Source organism: Prunus persica, chromosome G7, assembly GCF_000346465.2.
Source record: "Prunus persica cultivar Lovell chromosome G7, Prunus_persica_NCBIv2, whole genome shotgun sequence".
In the NCBI taxonomy this organism is placed as follows: Eukaryota; Viridiplantae; Streptophyta; class Magnoliopsida; order Rosales; family Rosaceae; genus Prunus; species Prunus persica.
The window spans coordinates 1,435,335-1,457,695 of NC_034015.1; the positions used below are offsets into that span (position 1 = coordinate 1,435,335).

The 22,361-nt window shown below is 34.5% G+C and overlaps 1 protein-coding gene and 1 pseudogene across 1 annotated transcript; one reads left to right on the forward strand and one right to left on the reverse strand.

Moving 5' to 3' along the window:
• Positions 613–1,559, reverse strand: LOC18770853 (annotated as a pseudogene).
• LOC18770854 lies at positions 21,040–22,229 on the forward strand. Its single transcript, XM_020568277.1, has 2 exons — positions 21,040–21,084; positions 21,648–22,229. Exons 1-2 carry the CDS (start codon positions 21,079–21,081, stop codon positions 22,227–22,229), a joined length of 588 nt encoding a protein of 195 aa, XP_020423866.1. The 5' UTR covers positions 21,040–21,078.

Genomic DNA, 22,361 nt, shown 5'->3' on the forward strand with positions numbered 1-22,361 from the left:
AATACATAAATTTAGGGGGGGTGTATTCAATTAGGATTCTAGAGTGTTTAAAAAGATTTTGTTTAAGTGCCAGATTTCATAGAACTTGATGGAACTTTAGATTTCATATAGACTTTCAGAAGACTTCTATATAATTTTTTAACAAACTTTCTTAAGATTTGTATGGCTTTTATTCTAGACTTCTATAATTTCTTTAACATATTTTTTTAAAAACGAATGCTAACTTCAACATCCTTACCCAAATGAAGCACTACATCGTGCAGCAAGCTAGTTCATAGCATATATGTTGAGATGAGAAAATTTCTGCACTAATGTTGAGATGTTCTGATACTCGATTTGTACCAAGATTACAACTCTAAGCAGATGGAACTACATGATTTGTACCAAGATTGCAATGATGTAAGTTGAACAACATGAAATAAAATTTTAAACAACATGAAATAAAAAACCAAATTCATAACACCTTTTCCTTGAACAACATGAAATAATTTTTTTTAAAAACAATTATATTTAACGAAAAGCAAAATTCATAAGAAATTCATAAGAAATATAGTGACAAATGTATTACAAATTTGAAAGAAAAGTTTAAGGAAAATATTTAATTTTCATTAATTAACCTCGATTCTCATTGTTGTCATTGTGCCCAGCATCTCTCCACATATCCAAAGCTATACCAACTCTCCATTCATTAGAATTCTGTCGTCGTTGTTTTTGTGTTTGGAAAACAAGTTCAGGATCCCCCTCATTAACCGGTAACAATGAAGATGAAGAAGATTCATTTCAACAGGAAATTCGTCAGATCTACACTCTTTTCGAAGAAAGTTGTGTCCTACACAAACTAACACTATCTCTGTTTGTGTCGTACATGGGAATGGAGGTGCATACTTGAAAATTATAAATCGTGACTTAAATATACCAAATATCCTCTCAATGACATTCCTCAAGGACGAATGACGAAGATTGAACAACTCAACTTCATTTGCAGGTGCACGACCTTGATCACCAAACTCTTGGAGATGATATCGAACACCTCGACATGAAGCCAAAAATTGGCGTCGATTTGGAAATCCATAATCCACTACGAAAAATTTACGTGATAATAGATTACACATATGTTAGTATCCAATGTACGACCTAATGTAAACTATAAATGAAAAAAATTTAAAATTTAAAAATACATTGTGGCACTTTCAGTCCATTCCTCCTGGTTAAAGCATCATGTAGTACCCTTGAATCATGAGCTGAGCCCTCCCACCCATTAAGAAAATATATGAATTCCAAATCAAAGTTACAAGCCGCTAATACATTTTGTGATATTGTATCATGACGATTACAATAGCTGCTTACGTTGCGTCATGTTACCATTGCTGGAATATGTGTGCCGTCAATAGTTCCAATACAATCCTGAAATAAACCCAAAAGTTTTAAAGATATTATTAAACATAAACAAATTGAATAAAACAAGTTGCACCAGACAACACATTTACCTTAAAGTATAGGTCAAACCTTGTACTTTCCCTTATTTTAGTTGGTACCGCGGATCCAGGTTTGGCTAGCATCTTTGGTGCTATTGTGTTCAAGGACTTTAAAACTTTGTTAAATTTTTTACTAGCAGTGAAGTGCGATCGGCCAAATGTATCACGTACTAGACAATATTTATTATTTTGACCCACAATAAGCAAAAAGGTCACAACCATTTCTTCTACACAAATGAATCTTGTATCTTTTGTGAGTGTTTTTTCTCTAATAATACTGCATAACTTTCGAAACACATCAGGATACATTCTATAGCTTTCTCGGAAATGCTCTGAATCGTCATTCAATACATGATGTATATAATTATATCCTTTCATAGTAATTGGTCGACGGGTTAATGGACATTCAATATTTTCACTATGCATGATAATCTCATTCAATGCATGAGCTACTGCTTGAATCACCATTAATAAATTCCAAATTGTTTCACAAATTTCTTCGTCCTCCTCTATTTCTTGCCTCTCAATTTCTTCTACCTCCATTATATATATTGATACCGCCTAAATAAAATAATAAACAAATTACAAACACAATTAATAATAAAGTCACATATGCACTGGAGCTACAACATCCAAATTGCAAGTCACACATATGCGTTGGAGCTAATAAAAAATTGCGAGTAATAATAAATTGCACTAGAGCTAATAACAAATTGCAATTAATAATAAATTCCAGATTTCCAAAGGAAATAAAGGATTCAGAAAAAGCAAAACAGGTTGATGAATCATCATCAACTATTTAATAACCAATAGAGTATTTAAACATAAACAACAATGTTTGATAAACAAAATAAATAGTCCCAATATCCTGATGCATTATTAACCGAAAAACAATCCCAAAAATCAATCATTCCAAAAAAAAACCTGTCATTCCCAAAAACTTTCAAAAAAACCACTCATTCCAAATTGTAGGATATCCCATTTGAGCTCTCCTAGGGGGACATTTTCAAAAATTGCATCCTTTTTTGTATTAGTATTCAATAAAGAAAGCACTTTATAACAAGCACGTTCATCCAAATTTGCGGTCCCCTTAATAGCATCCCACATATAACTCTGCAGCTCTCTCTCTTTTCCCTTTTTTGGTTGTTTATTATTATTGTTAGTCTGTGAGCTTGTGGAAAGTATATGTGAACTTGAATTTATAATTTCAAACCATATGGATGACTTTTACATATATATAAAATATCTAACTTTTGCATCTATAAATATTATATGACTTTTGCTTTATATGATGTTGTGATGGTTTGGAGCTTGTCTCACCATGTTTGAACAAAGAAAGGAAGAATAAAAGGGTAGAGGTCATGTGGCTAATGGTTTAGTAATTGACAAACAGACATTTTGTTTTTGCAAACTGTGATGGCAATTGCATGCTGTGTTTGCAATTACTTAGTGACGGTTTGGCAATTTACATTAGGGAAGTTGAGCTTTCACATTTGGGAAATGTTCTTAAAATATAGGCAAGTTTTGGAAAATTTAATACCAATTTTTGGCCTTGGAATTATAGTAAGAAAATTTAAATTTGTCCCAGTCCGAGCACAAACCAAATACACGATAGTACTATTTTCGTTGTTCAGCTTCTTAAACCGACGCAGCACTAAACGTAGGTCAGTACTTAATCCAACTTAGACTAAGCTAAGCCAATCCACGATAGTCCCAGAATTTAATCTAGTCCATGACAGTCTGCCGTACCAAAAGACCCTTAAAACATAAAGCTCACGGTACTGTGGATAGGTACAAAGCAAATTGAATTGTAGATTGATGTTGTGGTGAAGATCGAGGTGAGGTGGTGAGGGCTCGTGGGGGTTACGGTGCCAAGGAAATCGACGCAGGGTTAGTTGGGACCGTTAGTGAAGATCATTGAGAGAGAGACGGAGAGGCTCATGGTGGGATGGTAGCGGCTGATCTAGAGAAGAAGAGGGCTTAAAGGCTGGTGGGTTTCCAAATTTTTTATTGTATTAATTATTTTTTTATTATTTGTAAATTGAACTTAGTAATTTGAGAGAGAGAGAGAGAGAGAGAATGGCTCAAGGAAGGTGGGGTGGTAGCTACTCTAGACCCTAGAGAATAAGAGGAGCATAGCTGGATTTCCAAATTTATTTATTTTGCTAATTATTCAAATTTTTTATTTGCTAATTGAACTTAGTAATTTTTTTTATAAAAAATTACAGTTTTAATTAAATTTTAAAATTTTAGTGAATTTTTTAATGGTATTTTAAATTAACGGACAAGATTGACTAACAAAGTAAAACACAAGGACTAAATCGGCCAAATTAAAAACAAATGGACTAAATAAGCCAAAGTGGTAACATATATGGACTAGTTTGATATTTAAGCCATTGTTTTATTTAATGAGTAATGCTATTTAGATACACAAGATAGACCACATTAACCGACCACCTTACCTGGCAACTAATGTAGTCTTGCCATGTCAATTAATGAATACTGTCATGTAGACTCAAACTATTCTTTATTTATTATTTCTCATCAATAATCTGAAAAAACCGAAACAACAAAATTAAAACTAACCCTAGTGTCCTGGGTCTGTATGTAGCCTTGTTGGTTATGAACTCTTCCACACGTCTCCATCAAATCTACTTATTCCTCTGCCAAGGGGAACAAACAAACCCCATTTGAATGAGTCATTCGCCATGGTAGGAGCACTTGAAGTTAGAGGTGGGCATCTCATCCGAATTATCTGCATACCGACGGTTTGGTTAAATAATTATTTGTTAATTTTAATTATTCCGATCCGATCCGTACCGAGATGTTTGGTTTGGTTAACAGAAATAATATTCCTAACCCGACGGAAACCCGTACCGATCTGATATTTATACTTATTCTATTATTTAAATACAAAACAAGAAACCAAAGATAAATACAATCAGCATTTTCTATCACTTCTTTATCACTGCTGTATCACTTCTTTATCACCATTCTATCACTGCTTTATCACCATTCTATCACTTCTTTATCACCCAGTACTTAGCACTTTTTGGTCAGAGAGGAAGTTATGAATTTCCTGTGTTTTTTAGTTTTGACCCTTGTCCTGTTTTTTACTTGTAACTTTCCAACCGTTGATCCAAATTTTATGTTCTTTATATGGTTGGATTCAGCATGAAAAAATAAAGAACCTACGTGGAACAAATGTCAAAATCATTTACATAAATGTAGAGAATTCAGTAAATACAACACTCAAATGTTCAAACAACAAACACAAGTGGCTCCCAATACATTTTGAGTATATATTGAATGATATAGTGACTAAGTTATTTGATTTCATACTTGGATGAATTAGACTATTGAATATTTATATTTTACAAGGATGATTTGGTGTATTTATTCAAGAACTTATGTTATGTGAAAGTATATAAATTGTATTTTTATTAGTATATTTTTATTACGGTACTACAGGTGTACCGAACCAATCCGAACCGAATATTAGGTTAACCGATCCAAAGTCTTTGGTTTGGTTAATGGAAAAGAAAATGGTCTACCAAAGTCTTTAGTTTGGCTAACAAAAGAGCTTTCTACCGTTTCGAACCGATCCGTGCCCAGGCCTACTTGAAGCCAATCTTGGTGGCCTCACAAAGACAACTAGCAATTTTAGGGCCTTCTATTTTCCCAGTATGAATACAAAGACAATTGGAAATGGCAACTCCTTTTGATGGAGGAATGGAGGGCTGGAGACATGAGGAAGTACTGAAGGAACGAGAGGCCACAGTCTGAGGTAAGCTATTGTTTTAGTTTTCAAGATTATTGATTTGTGAAATAAAATTATAATTCACATGTTAGAGTTCATTAATTGACATGACATGACTATATCAGCTGCCACATAAGATGGTCAATCTTGTGTGTCTAAATAGCATTATTCTTATTTAATTCAAATCCCACCAAGCATAGTAGTAACCCAAGTCATTTCCTCTTTTGCACTCTTCACCAAATTCATAAAATTGAAATCATGCTCATCGAATAGTTGTGGATATGTTGCGATGCAACATTTGTACAGTGGCAAAGCTAGGTTTCACATTGGAGGGGGTCCCTACGCAAAATTTTAAAAAATAATTTGAATAGGAGCACTCAAGCACTAACTGGTTAATAAGTTATTACCACGCTAACTATTCGTTTTGGCCCACTTCATAATATCATTTTATATTGATTAGTAATATATACCATAATAATTTTCTTGAATGCCATACTTTAAAATTGTTTTTTGTTTTTTAAAAAAAAAGCAATAGAATATTATTGATGAACAAAGAAAAGTACAAAGCAACTATGTGCCGAATATGGATAAATCTTCTTTAGTGACCAAACACAACAACATGTTGAATTGATTTGGAGAGAATCACGCATAACACAAACAATGACTAAATACCCAATCTAGTAACCAGAAGCACATGTATTCAATACAAATCCGCCGCGCAACGACATAAACGGCAAATACGTATCGAAAGTTAAAAACAAAAAACAAAAAAAATCCTAAATAGAAAACAAATCACACAAACTCCTAAAGAGTTTCGGAAATTATTAGTTTAAAACAAAACTAAGAAACAGGACCACCACTCCACATCTTTCGGGCAACCTGAAGAAAATCATAGCGCCATACTAGCTAAACCCATAGTCCAGCACTGGCTAAACCCAAATCCAATGCAACCAAACATCTTCCCCTCTTTAGAGCTCCAAACTATGTCGAAGGGAGCCAACTCCTTGTGTACGTGGGCCAAAATACGGTGACTATATCATGACGACGACATTGTTTCACGGCTACTAATTATCACAAAATAAACTAACAATCTTGAGGGAAAATGGAGGGGAGGAGAAAAGAAGGGATGAAAGGAGAGGGGAGAAGGTAGGGAAGGAGGTCACCAAACCCCATAGGGGCCGACAACTAAGACTTTTTTCCTTAGGGTTTTCTCAGAGAGTGATAAGTTGACAATTTTTTTTACTTTAAAATTGTTGAATACTAATCTTATCATCTACACTATTAAAGACTATAAAGTTAATAATTTATATTCCAACATAGAGAAGAAACACAAAAAAGGTTCGTAAATTCTAACATTAAGGTACCCAACTCATACATGAAAAGAGAATGAGAAAAAAATGTTGAAATGTAGGAGTTTTTAGTTCAAATATTAGATACTAACCTACATGATTTAAGGGAGCAAAGTAGAAGATAAATTAAGAAGTTTTATGGTTAATTTGTAGAAAAAGGAAAAATAATATATTATTTATTTTACGGTAAATATTGTCACACCCCAACTTCAAGGTCAATACTATATTGAAATATGGCACGTGAATCTGCGAAGCAAGTTGAGGAAATAAATTTCCCCCGTTTAAAAAAATAATAATAGGGGTTTATTGATGCAAATTTTAATTCATAAATATAAGGTTGTTTACACGTAAGCTTAACGTCATTGTAGTAAAACAAAGTTCGGTAGCTTTTAGAAAATGCGGAAACAAAATATTTAATCAACTTTTAAATAAATATCTTCCCATCCCCATGAATGCACTTGTTACCTGAAACCACAAATTTGTATAATATCATGAGTCAAAGTGACCAAGTAAGTACATGTAATCAATATACAACATGCATCATAAAATAATCATCATGATTAAAAGCAAGGCAATTATCATAATATCTTATAGATTGCCTGTGTGGGTCTTTGTTTGGGTTTGAATATGGGTTCAAGTTATTGATTGTCTGTGTGGCTATTGTGATATTTCTATCGTTTGACCCAAAAATAATAATAATAATAAGTTTGGCCTCAAATTTTCACAATAAAAATAAATAAACGAATTGTCGTGAAAAAAAGAAAAAGCACACTAGAAAGAGAAAGAAAAAAAAACTGAGCATTGAAGTTGATTTGCAATCAAAATATTTGATTGAAAGCAAAGCAGGCAAGTATCAAGGAAAATGGATTGCAAAGAAAGAAAGAATCTCGAGGGTTTTCCTATAAATGAGAGACATTTATCAATAAAATGGTGAGGGTCACTTCAATTTTATTCAATAAATTGGATTTTTGACTTGCAGTGGTAACGTTCAGTTCATTTCTGAGATCAATATTTCATATTTCGGGGATCAATAGCTTATTTTAGAGGTCAGTAAAATGAGCTCTGAAATGAAATTTGCTTCAATAAGCTGGCCCACCATAATAAATATACAGCCTCTCTCTTATGGGTACATGGACAACATTGCTTTTCAGTTTTTAATTTTTCCATTACATTTAATTAGTGTATACTAGAAGTTACCTTTTTTTTTTTTTTTTCAAAGCAATTAGCCGTTTTGATTTATTTCACTATTTTAAAAAAAAAACATATAGTTGATATATACACTAGCCATTACTGATTTGTTTCACTTTCAAAAAAGAAAAGGAATTTTTTTTATTATTTTTTTTTGGGAGAAAGGATAGCTAATTATATATACTAGCCATTGCTAATTTATTTCACTTTTCAAAAACACAAATGGCTAGTTCCCTTTTCAAATAGCTAGTTATTTACCTATAAATACATATGTAGAAAACAACTCTCCTACAACTTCCTACACCCACAAAAAAAATTGTTTATGTTGAAATTTTATTTTTCAATAGAAAATTTTATTATTATTTTTTTTAGGCTTCTTATCACAAATGGTCCATGAGGTTTACATAATTATCATCTTTGGTCCTTTATATATTTTTGTAACACGGTTGGTCCTTAAGGTATGTTGCGTACATCAAATTGGTACCTGTCGTGAGATTCTGTTCAATTGATGACGTGGCACTATATGGATCTCATATATCCAATAACAACACGCCATGTGGATTTGAATTAAAAATACATATTTTGTTTAAAATTTGTGTAAAAAAAAAGTTTTAAAATTGAAAATCATAAAAACTTTAGAAAACTAAAATTTAAGACTTAAACCAAGTGAAAAATAAAGAAGCTGCAACTCCCCATTCCTCCCCTTCCCCCTCGCACTGCCTCTCTTCTCTCTCTATACCTTTGAGATTTAATTAAAATATATAGTGATAACATATGTAAAGGTATTTTTGTAGAAATGTCACATAAACTTATACATCAGTTTCAATTTGTCACCTTAAAGAAGTGTGGGGGTCTTTTTGTTCCAGCAGCTCTAGGTGGATTTGGGCTGCTGTAAAGAGAGTGAAGTTGCCCCTTTGCCTCGGTTCAAGAACTAGGCCCCAAAATACTCTGAAAGAATGATGATTCTTAGGGCTTAGGGAGTACTCTGGTTTTTCTCACCAAGCAGATAATGTTATTGTGAACTGAGATTTTGGCTTGGCTTGAGTGGCTTGTGGAGTGGGAGCTAAGTCTCCATGAGTTTAGTAAGAGCGTCTGCTTGAATTGAAACAGGGTTTTGGATAAAGGCTATTTTAGAGGCTTGGAATGGTTTTCTTGTTTCTGCGAAAAAAGTAGAGAATGATTCTGGAAAAATGAGAGGATGGTTGTTGGGAGAAGAAGATGATGGTTTCTGGGAAAAGAAAGAGGGATGGATTCTTGGGTTAAGCTTGAATGTTTCCAGCAGTAAAATTATAGCCTGCTCTATTGCTTTCGTTATGGTTCTCCTCTTCTGGGTAAGCCACTGCTTCCATTTATAGCATGCTGAAGCTCAAGCAGGTAATGAATGAGCAGCTCAGGTTGGTGACACAGTAAACTGAGGTTTTAGTGATGGGCAATTGGGGATTGAGTTGTAGGTGATTTAAAATGAATTTTATAGGTCCAAGTTCTATTTATTATATAAAATAGGGGAGGCTTACGACAACATGCAATGGAAATAGTAATATAAAATAAATCAATAAACTTCTGACTATCCGCATGATCAAAGGTGATAAGAGCAATAATATAAAGCATACTTTTTATTTTATTTTAGAGATAAAAAAGTGTGGCCAAAACGGGTCAAGCATGCTAAGATCAATGATATTGGCAATGGCAAGGACATATGATGGAATAAAGTAATAAAGTAAGAGTGCTAAACAGCAGGCATGATTTATTAAACTATAATAACCCTCTAAATGATAACAAGCCTGTGGAAATTTGTCGGGTAAGAGAGAACGCAAATATCTTATCTGGTAGTAAAGTCGTTCGAAAGTGGGAGGTTTGCCTCTTGCTTCTCTACTTCTTCCCACCTTTGCAGTGATATTATAGCCTGCTCTATTGCTTTCGTTCTGGTTCTCCTCTTATGGGTAAGCCACTGCTTCCATTTATAGCTTGCTAAAGCTCAAGCAGGTAATGAATGAGGGGCTCAGGTTGGTGACACAGTAAACTGAGGTTTTAGTCTTGGGCAGTTAGGGGTTGGATAGTAGTTGCTAAAGTAAGAGTGGCAGTGGTTTTGGAGCTGTAAGAAAATTGGAGATTGGGTAATAAAGGCTGGAAGAAGACCACAGCTCTCTTTGCTTACCCATTGAGCGGGATCAAGAAAATGGGCTTGGATTTTTGGACTCCCAAGCAGCCCAAAACCTCCATTCTTTTGAACCTTTAATGGGTCGCATGGATCCTTATAACCATTCACACCACAACCTGCTCAGCAAGACCCAGATATGCATGTGACTTGGGCCCACTTAAGCTTATCGTGTGATTTGGCACTAAAAGGAGTTGCTTGGTGTTACATGTTATTTGTGTGCTTAAGCTTGAGCTTGCTGTATTGTAATAGCTTAGGCCTGTTTATGCTTGATTAGGCAATGAGTTAGGTGAGCTCATGTCACATGCATGTCTGGGTAAATTCCACGTGTTTAATGTAACTTCCCACGTGCCAAATTATAACATCGCTTGGCATGGCATCCCCCACAACCGACCCTGCACCCAAAATTACCTAGAAGTCTTTATTTATTTTTTCTTACTTTGAAAATAAAAATAATTTTTTCCATTTGAAATGATTTTCAATTTTTAAAATATGTATTTTTAAATACTATAAATGTATGGCTTGATGATTGTTGTACACAAGGGGTGGCCCTGACATGGTGCAAACAGGACCCCAATTTTGTAGGGCCTCCGAATTTTTTATATACTTTATATTATATATTAATATTATAAAAACTGTATATATACGACAGCATGCAGCACATTAACACAAAAGTGTATTTAATAGAGCGGGTTTCTAGTGCATATCCTTTGGTAAAAGGCTCAAGTTCGAGTCATCATTGATGTCAATAAATTTGTAATTTTAATCTTTTTTCATTATAGTAACAAAATAGTCTTAAAAAATGCAATGTGAAAAAAATAAGGGTAAAAATCCAACCAAACTAACACCAATATGTATCACACCTATATGCTTTCTACTAAAAAAAAGTACTTTTTCCTGCTCAAAACAAAATAAAAACAAAAATTTCATGTCTTCTTCTTTCTCTTGTACTAGCCTCTCTGCATGCGCTTCCGCGCTTGCGAGAGGTTTTTAAAAAAAAAATAAGTAAATTTATTTTAGAATTAAAAAAGATAATGGGTAGTTGTGTTCCATAAAAATAGGATCCAGTATCTGCTTTTTCTTTTTCTTTTAATTTTTTTAAATATGAGAAAGTGTGAATTTACCATATTATCCTCATTTAATTAATATTTTGAATTCTTAATGTTTGCATTAACCAAGGGCATTTTATGGTATTTTGAATGTTTCACCATTCTCTGCCTTTTGCTTTATATATATAGATTCTTATTTTATTAGCCTCTTGGCACATGCATTATTTTATTTTTAAAAGAAAAAAAATAACATGGGTAGTTATGTTCCACAAAAGTAGGACATATTATATGATTTTGTTTTTAATTTTAATTTTAATTTTTTAATATAAAAATATGAATTTACCATATTATTCTTTTTTAATTAATAATTTAAATTCTTAATGTTTCAATTACCTAAGGGTATTTTCTGGCATTTTGAATGTTTCACCATTCTCTGTCTTTTGCTTTATTTTTACTAGCCTCTCTGCACGCGCTTCCGCGCATGCGAGAGGTTTTTTTTAAAAAAAATTTAAATTTATTTTAGAATTAAAAAAGATAATGGATATTTGTGTTCCATAAAAATAGGATCCATTATCTGAATTTTTTTTAAAATTTTTTTAATACGAAAAATTATGAATTTACCATATTATCCTCATTTAATTAATAATTTCAATTCTTAATGTTTGCATTAACCAATGTCATTTTTTGGTATTTTAAATGTTTCACCATTCTCTGCCTTTTGCTTTATATATATACTAGCCCCTTGACACATGCTCACGCATGTGCCAATTGGTTTTCTTTTTCTTTTTTATTTTATTTTTAGAATTAATAAAAGATAACAGGGTAGTTATGTTCCATAAAAATAGGACTTATTATCTTATTTTGTTTTTAATTTTAATTTTTTTAATATTAAAAAATGTGAATTTACCATATTATCCTCATTTAATTAATAATTTCAATTCTTAATGTTTGAATTAACAAAGGGTATTTTCTGTTATTTTGAATATTTCACTATTCTCTGCCTTTTACTTTATATATATAGATTTTATTACCGAACATACTAATATTTAACTTTATGAAATAAAAATATTAAAAAATACTATGAATTTGATTTGTGATCGTTATTACATGCTAATTGATGACGAATTTTTGTTATAAAAAAAAATTCGTTTTTTGACATTAAGTCATGGCAATTTTATTTTTTTAGTATTTTCATATTAGATAATGTGAGGGCTCCAGTTTGAGTTTCGCACAGGGCCCTCAAAATCTCAATATCGATCCTAGTTGTACACATATTACATGAGTAGGACACATGTTGTCCTTTAGAATACTATACCGTGTAAAAGAAGTAGAAAAAGACATTGCAAAAATTATCCTAGTATTTCTTGATGATAAAAAGTTAAATACAAAAATGATCCTAGTATCAAAGACATTGAAATCATCATCTTTCTTCGACCAAATAAAAAAAGAAGCTTAATATCACAAAACGTCCCTAAGGTTTACGAAACAATCAGATTGCATCCTTAATTTTTTTTTTTTGGGTCATTCGTGGTCCTCAAGGTTAGTATGTGCGATCACAAATGGTCCCTGCCGTTAGGTTCTGTAAAAAATTCCGTTAGTTTGCTGACGTGACATATATATATCACAAAATATCCTTGAGGTTCACATACCTATTACAAATGATCCCTGCGAAATTTTTTAATTTTTTAATTTAAAATTGATAAAATTTTGGTTTCCTTTTTAAAATTATTTATAAATGAAAAAACCATTTGTGGAAGGATTTTAATCTTGAAGACCATTTATGAACCCTAAACCCTTGATTTTTTTCATTTTTGAATTTTATGAATTTTAAATTATTTTTTAAAAACTCCATTAGTTTGTTGATGTGGCATATATGTAGATCCCGCATATACAATAATATAGTGTCACATATATTTAAAATATGATATATATTTTAAAATATTTTAAAATTCATAAAATTTTAAAAAGAAAACCAAAATTTTATGAATTTTAAATGAAAAAATGAAAAAAATTCGTAGGGACTATTTGTGATAATTGCGTGATCACACATACTAAAACTTAAGGACCACGAATGACACAAAAAAATATTAAAAATGCAATCTGATAGTTTTGTAAACATTAGGGACGTTTTATGATGTTAAGCCAAAAAAAAAAATACAACCAATGTAAAAAACAATGAACCTATCATGTGGCACAATTGAATGTTGTACACACTTTCACACGCCCTTTGTTTTCTATTTAACACAAGAAAATTCATTTGATACTACAGTGAGGAATAGGCTAAGAGAACAAATTTCCAATCAATTGCAAAAGACCAAATGCAGCAAACCCAATATACATTTGAAAAAGAACAGAGCAAAACCCATTTTAAAACAAGGAAAAAGTACACTTTAGTCCTGGAGGTTTAGTGTCAATATCGAAATGGGCCTCAAGGTTTCAATTAAATCAATTTCATACCTGACATTTGAAAGTATTATCAATTTACACTCACCGTTACATTGACCGTCAAAGTGAGACGTTAAATGCTAACGTGGTAGTTGTGGGACCCACCTCATAACCAAACAGTAGTTAAAAAGAAGGGAACCAATATGGGACTCACCCACTAACCAATTCCAAAATATATATATATATATAAAATAAAAAAGCATTAAGAAAAAAAACCAACCCAGCCCCTTCTTTGTTTCCCACGCCGACCCATCATCGGTCGTCACTCCCTACCTTTCCTCAGCTCATTCTTAATCCCTTCTGTCTACCCACTTGTCTGCCCCAACTGAACCTAACCAACAACCCACCCAGTCACACCTAAACCACAACCCGACCCACCCTACCCTTGACCATACAACCCTAGCAACAATCCCATCGTAGAAAAATTACACAAAACAAACAAAAATAGAGAACCCCACTTGGAGGCCCAACCCCTATGATACAAGCTGTAACTCTTAGGTAGGCGTTGGCAGTGGCACAAGAGGGAGGTGTTGGCGGTTGGCGGTTGGCGATGTTGGCTCATGGATATTATGAGCAGTGGCAACCATCGAAACAACCTCCTCTCTCTGTGCAAACAACAACTAATTTCAAAAAGGAAAGATAAAACAACCAAATCACCAAAACACACAACACACTCCACCATCAAAACAAAACAAAATGGCAGTAACCAAATCCAATTTTTAAAAAAATTAAAATTAAAAAAAAATCTCACTCTAAAAAAATCCACCATAAATAACCTATTTCTTCCAATATCTCTACATGATCCACCATGGGGTCAATGGGGTCAAACGACCCCATGGCAGATCTGGAGTTTAGTGGTAGGAACTGGTTTTTGCCCTTGGCAGCCATGGAAGTGACCCCATGGAGAAGAAGAAGAAGCTTCGGTGGTGGCAGCTGGAGCAAGAAGAAAGAGAGAGAGGGAAGAGAGATGGAGCAGACGGAGGACAGAGAAGAAAGAAAAGAAGAAGAGAGGAAGAAGGAAAAAGAATAAAAACAGAGAGGGGAAAAAGGAAGAAGGAAAAAGAAAAAAGAGAGGGAGTCGGGAGACGGGAGGAGGGAGAGAGAGAGAAAGAGGAAAAAAGAATAAAAAAGAGAGGGAGTTATTAAAAAGAGAGAGAGGGGAAAATATAATAAAAAAGAGAGAGGGGAAATATAATAAATATTTTTTTCTTTTTTTTTTTTCTTTGTTTCCTTTCAAACCCTTCTAAATATTTCAACAATATTAATAATAATTCCATCATTTTCTCTATTTCAAATGTCGTATAATAACAAAAAGTTCTAAATATGATGAAGAAAATATATTGAAAAAAGATTGCTTATATAAAATAAAAATATAACAACAAGGGCTTATAATTTATCCACACAAAAAAAAAAAGAAAAAAAAAGCCACTCCTGTGGGTCACCTCTAGTTTTCAGTTCGTACAATCTATTGTTCAAGCCTAAAAATATACAAAAACAACCAAAATCCACAAAAACTCACCAAATTTTCTTAATACATTTGTACTTAAGGTAAATTTAGCCCGCCCGATTTGCAATTCCTGGGTCCGTCCCTGTCCACCACCAATATCTCATCCCTTGACATCGCCGCCAAGGGTGCTAGCTGCCGTTCACCAACAGTCGTCTCCGTCGCCGTCACTATTTTTGTGACCCCACGAGTGGCAATTCCTGCATCCGCCACTGTCTACATCTATCCATGGTGGGTTTGCATCTCTCCATCCTAGCTCTTTCTGCATCTATCCACGTCTTCCATTTCCTCCACTGCCCTCCAACATTAATGGGTCGATTCAATACTAGCTGTGGGAGAGATTGTGGGTTTTTTTGCCCTGTCCATGGTGGGGATTTGGGTTGAGCTTGTTTTTAATGAGAATTATATGGTTATGGAGATGGTGAAAGAGTGTTGGAGATGGAGAGGATGGAAGCCAACGAAGTTGAGAGTTGAAGAAAAGGGGCTGGGGTCTGCAACTCTTAGGTTTTTTAAAGTTATTTTATTTTATTTTATTATTTTATATAAAATTAATTTTTTGAATTGGGTAGTGGGTGGGTCCCATAGTGGACACGTCATTCGTTAACGTCTAACCAAATGGTCAACTTAACGAAAGACTTAAATTGGTCAAATGTGAAAACTATGGGGTATAAATTGATGACATTGAAACTCAGGGCCCATCTCCAGGGGGTCTTTTGATGTTAAGCACGAGAGAAGCTATAGTTGTGTCTTTTGAATGTGCATCATGGACATCTTTGAAATCCACCAAAATCCCATGCTGGGAAGGCTAGGATTGTTTTGGTTTGAAATCCCTTTTACATTCCATCAAAATTCACCAAACTCTATTACTTTATGTATGTCCTTCAAAGTCCATAACATTTTCAATACATCGTGTTTTTTAAAAATTGGCTTGAATACACCCAAATTTGTATGAACTTTATCAAATTCCATGAAAGTCTGAATTGAATACGTCGAAACTTTTATACTACTTTAAAATCCTGAAAATACCCCTGGATTTTTAAAGTCGTTTAGAATCCCTTAAAAACTCCAAATTAAATACATAAGTTTAGGAGCGCAAAAACTTGGGAGGTTGGGCAACAATTAAGACCATTTGACTTGCTAGGGTTGCAAGAATAGCATCATACCTAAGATTGAAACCGACTTAGCCTTAGTTCATTATCTTTCCTCTTTTTTTTTTAGGATCAAATATCTTTCTGTTTGGGCCTAAATTCCACGCGCTAGCCCAATCTATTATTGGCCCATATCAAAAAACAGGAGTCTGGGCTCTGTTTAAAGTTAGAAATTAGCCCAGATAGTTTTAAAAGCCCAGACCTATGTAAAACAATTAGTAAGGATTAAATTCACAGATTAAAGATTAATTGCCATTAAAATGGTGATTTAATCTGGACAAATCAGTTTTCTAAATTGATTTCAGGATTAGGCCTAGCTTCTAAATCTCTCCAAAGGCCCAAGAATTTGATCATCACTGTTGATCTCAATTTCAAATGTCAAATCAACATATAGTTTTGAAAGATCTTTTTCTCTCAAAAAACTCCACGTGACTCTGAAAGTCAAAGTTTTCAACTAGGCAGAGGAAGTGATGGGGGAGTTAATGAAAACAGGTTAATCAGAAGAACACTCTCCATACCATTTAAAAAGCCATAAAAGAAGGGCGGCCTAGTTTCCTTTCTATGCTCATGAGGGCTCTGCATCAAAGCAGGATGTGTTTTTCAAGAAATAAACAGGAGACAAGAGAGTTGTTTGCCAGAAAAAGCAAATAGACCATCATAGAAACTGACTGTTGATGGTTCTTTTTGCTAGAATAATAACTCCCCTCGTTTCTTCTTAGGAAAAAGAAAAATCCTTTCCAAAGATCTACCCTCCAAACATTTAAAATTAAACCCACATTCTCTAAGAATTTGGTGTATTTCTGGTTAGTAATGGAAGCAATTGTCGCAAGTTTTCTCTGCCCCGAAGTTCAAGCAAACCCAGGTTGATGTTGACAATGTGTAAATATGAGAGGAGGTGACCAAGGTTAAGAGATAGCCAAAAATTCAATCAAAACAAAGACTCAAAGTTATACTGGCAATTTCGAAACAAGACCAGTCGATCTCAAAAGTCTTCAGACTCTGAAGCAACCAAACTCTTTGATTTATGAAAGGCAGATCAGCCAGAACTCAGGTTTTTTATTTCAGTTCAAATTAAAGAAGCAATTGTTGAGGCCCAAAAAATCCAAGGCTGGGCCCAAATATATTTCTAGCCCAGTATGTACGACACCTAACTTGGGATGAAACCCGACTTGGTTATACAAGAGTTCGTTATATGGGCTTGCACATGTGCCACGCCAAGCAAATGTGCAACATGCCACGCAGAAAGGTCATAACAAGCTCGTAAAATGTACTGGTTCTATGAACCCATGCTCATTATCCCGTCAATCGCCATTTTGGCCCGGCCATAGCCCATACAAAATGGCAAACCTCGAGCACAAGCACGCCAAATAACACGCCATGCCAAGCAAAAAATCCTTATTTTTACACCACGTCACGCTACAAACTTAAGTGGGTCCAAGCCACGTGAATGCATGGGGCTAGTTGAGTGGGTTGTGGTATAGATGGCTACGAATATTCACAAGGCCCATTGATGGTCCAAGGAGTGGAAGTTTTGGGCTGCTTTGGAGCACCAAAACTCAAGCTAATTCCTTGAGCCCAAATAGATGGGTAAGCATGAGAGAGAAAACCCAATAGCCCATCACCTTAAGAAAAGGCCCAAACATCTTAGAAAATATCCAATAGACATAGCCCACAACACTTGGAAATATCCCACATCAGTCAAAATATCCAGCACCTTGTCAAAACCAAGGCAAACCCACGTGAACACAAGCTGCTTCCAGCACCTTGTCAAAACCAAGGCAAGCTCATATACACAGGTTGCTAGAAGTAAATTACCTTTTGACCAGCACCCTTACCCATTCTTTCCTCTGCAAGCTCTGGTGGGAAAACAAAAAGGAAAAGCAAGAGACGCCTCACCCAAACAGAGGAGTCCAACAGCAAGAAAGTCTTGGAACCCCAAAAAGCTCTGCTCCTATGTGCTAGGGTTGGGGAGATTTCACCAAAGCGGATTGAATGGAAGAAAGTGAGGAAAAATGGAGAAGAAAACTTGATAAAATTGGGGGCTTCCAGCGCCGATAAAAGGAGTCACCTTCTACCCAGCAAAATAAGAGATCCAGCGAGAGCAAGCATCCTCTCTCACTACTAGAACCCTCCAATGTCCAGCTATATTCTTCCATCTCTTTCCTTTTTCTCCTTTGGCGAACTCATCTAGAGCGAGTAACATCCTTGCTGGAAGCTTCAATTTCAAGCTGTGTTGTTCCATCTTCTTCCTCTCTCTCCTATAAACACATCCAGAGAGAGTAAGCATCACCTCTCACCTCTGGAACCCTTCGATTTCAAGCTCTATTCTTCCATTTCTTCCATTTTTTCTCTTTTGGCAAGCCACCCAAGAGCCTGACGAAGATTTCGTTAAGCTGCTTGGAATCTGCTAAAGCCACCCATTCTTCCACCTTCATCTTTCCCTATCTTCCCTCAACAAATCCTCATAAAACTCCCCCTCCCCTTACTTTGAACCTCTGTTTCTCATAGAAAATCCAAGCATTTTCTCTCTCTCATGCTAAACTCATGAATGCTCAGCTCCCATGCTACAAACTTCTCATGCCAAGCCTAAATATTTATTTGTAAGCAACTGTTGGTTTTGTTGGTAAAGGAGGCCAAAGTGTTTCCTAAGGCTCCATGAACCTTTCGAAGCACTCTTAGGGCCTGATTCTTGAACTCAGACACATGGGCAACTCCAGTCATTTGCTCTTTACGACAACCTAAGCCCATTTATAGTTGCTGGAACGAAAAAGCCCCCACAATAGTTTACAAAGAAAACGAGATTCCTCTCGTTACAAATTTGGTTCAACATAAGCCAAATCAAGCAGAATTCGGGTTTTTCATAATATGAAAACCTCAACAAATTTACTGAGATTCCTTGGTCTCTTAAAAATGCCAGAATAGCTCTTGGATGATTCATAATCAAGCAGAACAGGTACTGTAGTGTAGCTCCAGGTAAGCAATCATCAATCCAGCCACTTTCAGCCCCGTATAGACTGAAGAAATCTCAATTCTACCCATCCAGCAAGCCTCCCCATGGCTAGAATATATTAAAGCTCTGCCAATCTCGACATTGGTATCGACTTCCAGCTGAAACTCATTAGTTGAAGGTGCTGACATTTGAATCCAACACAAATACATCGAGTCCAGCCTAAGTCATAGGCAACAATCCAAGCAGAAATCGAAGCCCAATATTCTGTTGTCCTTTCATACATGGCAGTTCTCTCTTGTTTGAAAGTTGTGTAATAGACAGTTTTCCTTAAAACAACCCGATTCATTCATTTTTGGCCAGAACTACTAGTTTACTGTGAGAAATTGTGTAGTCCTCACCAGTCTGAGGCAATAAAAGAACTTACTTGGGAGATATTTCTTACCCAAATTCACAATCACTTGTTTAAGGTCAGTAACTTGGGGCACAAGTTATCTATTTTTCATAAGTCTGTTAGGGTTTAAAAAAAAACTGCTAACAGTGGCACTCCCGCACACCAAAGAAAGTTGACTTGTTGACCACAAATGGTTCTCAAACCAATGGGGAACTTTACCCTACCATCACAGGACTAAATCAAAACAGGTGAACACTTTCCTCTTCCTTGAAAGTAAATATCGTGGCCAATGCCTATGATCCACGTGGATTTTATTTGTTTTCGACGTTGTTTTATTTAAGAACGTCTAATATTTATCGTCGTTGTTTGTTTCTGAAAATAGGACGTATAAATTTTGTAATACGACTCTCATATATTTGTAACCGACGTTGTTTCGTTGTTCAACGTCTACTCTATAAATACATACGTCGTAAATAATGACACTGACAACTATTTCCACGTCATCTTTTATAGAAAAATCGAAGTGGAAAATTTATTTTACGACAGCTGTTTTTATATAGGCGACGTAGTAGGTATCAATAACGTCGTCTTCTAATGTATTTAAAGACGTCATATTTTTTATTGTTGTGAAAATGATATTTAACGGCGTCTTATTTTAATTTTCGTCGTTGTATGTCTATCTTGCGGCCTTGTTCTGTTAATTGGTCGTCTATTCTCATCCTCGACTGCTTTTTTAGATCTTTTTGCAGTACAAAGACGTCGTTTTGTATTTGTTGATGACGTTGTATATTTTAACAACGACGGTGATTTAGCGTCATGGTTTATGAGGGAAAAGATGACGGTGGATTCCACGACCATTGAAAAACCGAATACACGACGATGATTTACCGTCGTCTTTTTGCTTTTTTGTAGTAGTGGAGGTTTCCACAACGTCTGGGATTTATCCACAACCTGTTGGGGCAGTCAATACAAAAAATCATTTAAACCAAAACTTTTCCTTAATCCCATTTCTCTATTCACTTATCCATTCCCAAATTTATATAAGCCTGTGTCTGGGATTTTTTAATTTCTCTTATTCAAATGTTTTGAGTTGTAACTTGTCTCATTTTTAAAAATATTTTTAGAAATTTTTGTGTTCTAAAAATATTTTTATTTCATCTTATTTATCTCTCCCTTATCTTGATTTAAGATTTCATTGGGTGCACTGAAAAAAGGTAATTGGGTTTTAAGTTTCACTTTTAAGGAAGGGGAATATGGTCATATAATTTAAAGGATGCTTTAGACTCTAGTTTAGTAAGTTTGCTCTGATTTCATTTTAAAAATTTGCATGTTAATTTCGAAATTAGTGCATGTGTTTTGTCCCAATTCATTTTAGGAAGTCTGTGGTGCACTGTTTAGTGCTGGTGATTTATTTTGGTATAATTTTAATGCTCATCATAATCTAGATTAGAACTGAGTTTCTCAAGTGTTTTATATGCATTGAATTGAATTTTTCAAAAGGTATACCACTTTGCTTCCTATAAAAAACGCCAAGTCGTCAGTCTGGTTAACTTTTTTTGGTTAACTTTTTTTGTTTGTAACCTAACCCTTTTTTTGATTTCATTCACAGTTGTTTAGCGTCGCTGCTGCTGCTGAGCTTTGAAAGTTTGGAAAATTTTGCTTAAATGGAGGTAAATATTCGCTGCTGCTGCTAATCTGTTTCTGTAATCTGTATAAATCTGTTTCTGTAATCTGTATAAATTTGTTTTTGTAATCTGTGTAAATCTGTGTTTGTAATCTGCCCACTTGGACTCTGTTTTTGTAATCTGCCCTTATAATCTGTTTGTGTAATCTGTTTTTGTAATCTGTTTTTGTAATCTGTTTTTATAATCTGTTTTTGTAATCTGTTTTTGTATTCTATAATTTGTAATCTGTTTAAATCTGTTTCTTGCATCTTTGGATATGAAAAATTTGTTTGTAATGTGTTTAAATCTGTAATTTGTAATCTGTATGTGATTTAAATATGTTTAAATCTGTTTTGACTCTGTTTCTTGCATCTTTGAATAGGAAAAATATGTTTTTACTGTGTTTAAATCTGATTTTTGGATAGGATATATGTTTAGGGAGTTGTATGCATAGGAAAATCTGTTTTGATAGTTTAAATGTGTTTTTTTTAATAGGATATATGTTTTAATATGTTTATGATTTTAAATATGGCTGTGTTTAAATATGGTTTTAAACTATTTATGAATAGGAACCTGCTTCTAATGAGGCTCAAATGCATGGGAATGATGATTCTATACCTTGTAGTGATGATGTTGTACCTCCTACAGCAGCATCACAAAATACAACACCATCACCATCACCATTAGAACCTAGTACCGGGAAAAGGAAACCTTGTAAGAAGGAGAGTGATGTGTGTGAACATTTTGAAAAGTATGATTTGGTATTGGATTTGAAAGGGGTAGATGGGAGTAAAAGAAAAAAAGTTGAAAAAAGGGCTAAGTGCAAGTATTGTAGTGCTACTTACGCTAGTGATACCAAGAAAAATGGGACTAGCAACATGTGGAAGCATCTAAACAAACAATGCTTGCAATATCCTTATAGGCACAAGGATAAGAACACACGACGCTCGCATTTGATGCATCCAAGGGTAATGCTCTTGTTTCTAGGAATTTTAACAAAGATGATTGTTTGGATGCTTGTATTAGGATGGTGGTTCGAGATGAGCTACCTTTTAGGTTTGTGGAGGGTGAAGGGTTTAGGGAATTTTGTAGTGTTGCATGCCCACAATTTAATCTACCCTCTCGTAGAACTCTTGGAAGAAGATTTCTAGAAATGTACACAAAAATGAAGGAGAAGTTGAAAGTTGACCTTCGTTCACATAGAATATGTCTTACAACCGATACTTGGACATCGGTTCAAAATGTGAATTACATGGTGTTAACTGGCCACTTGTGATCCGATC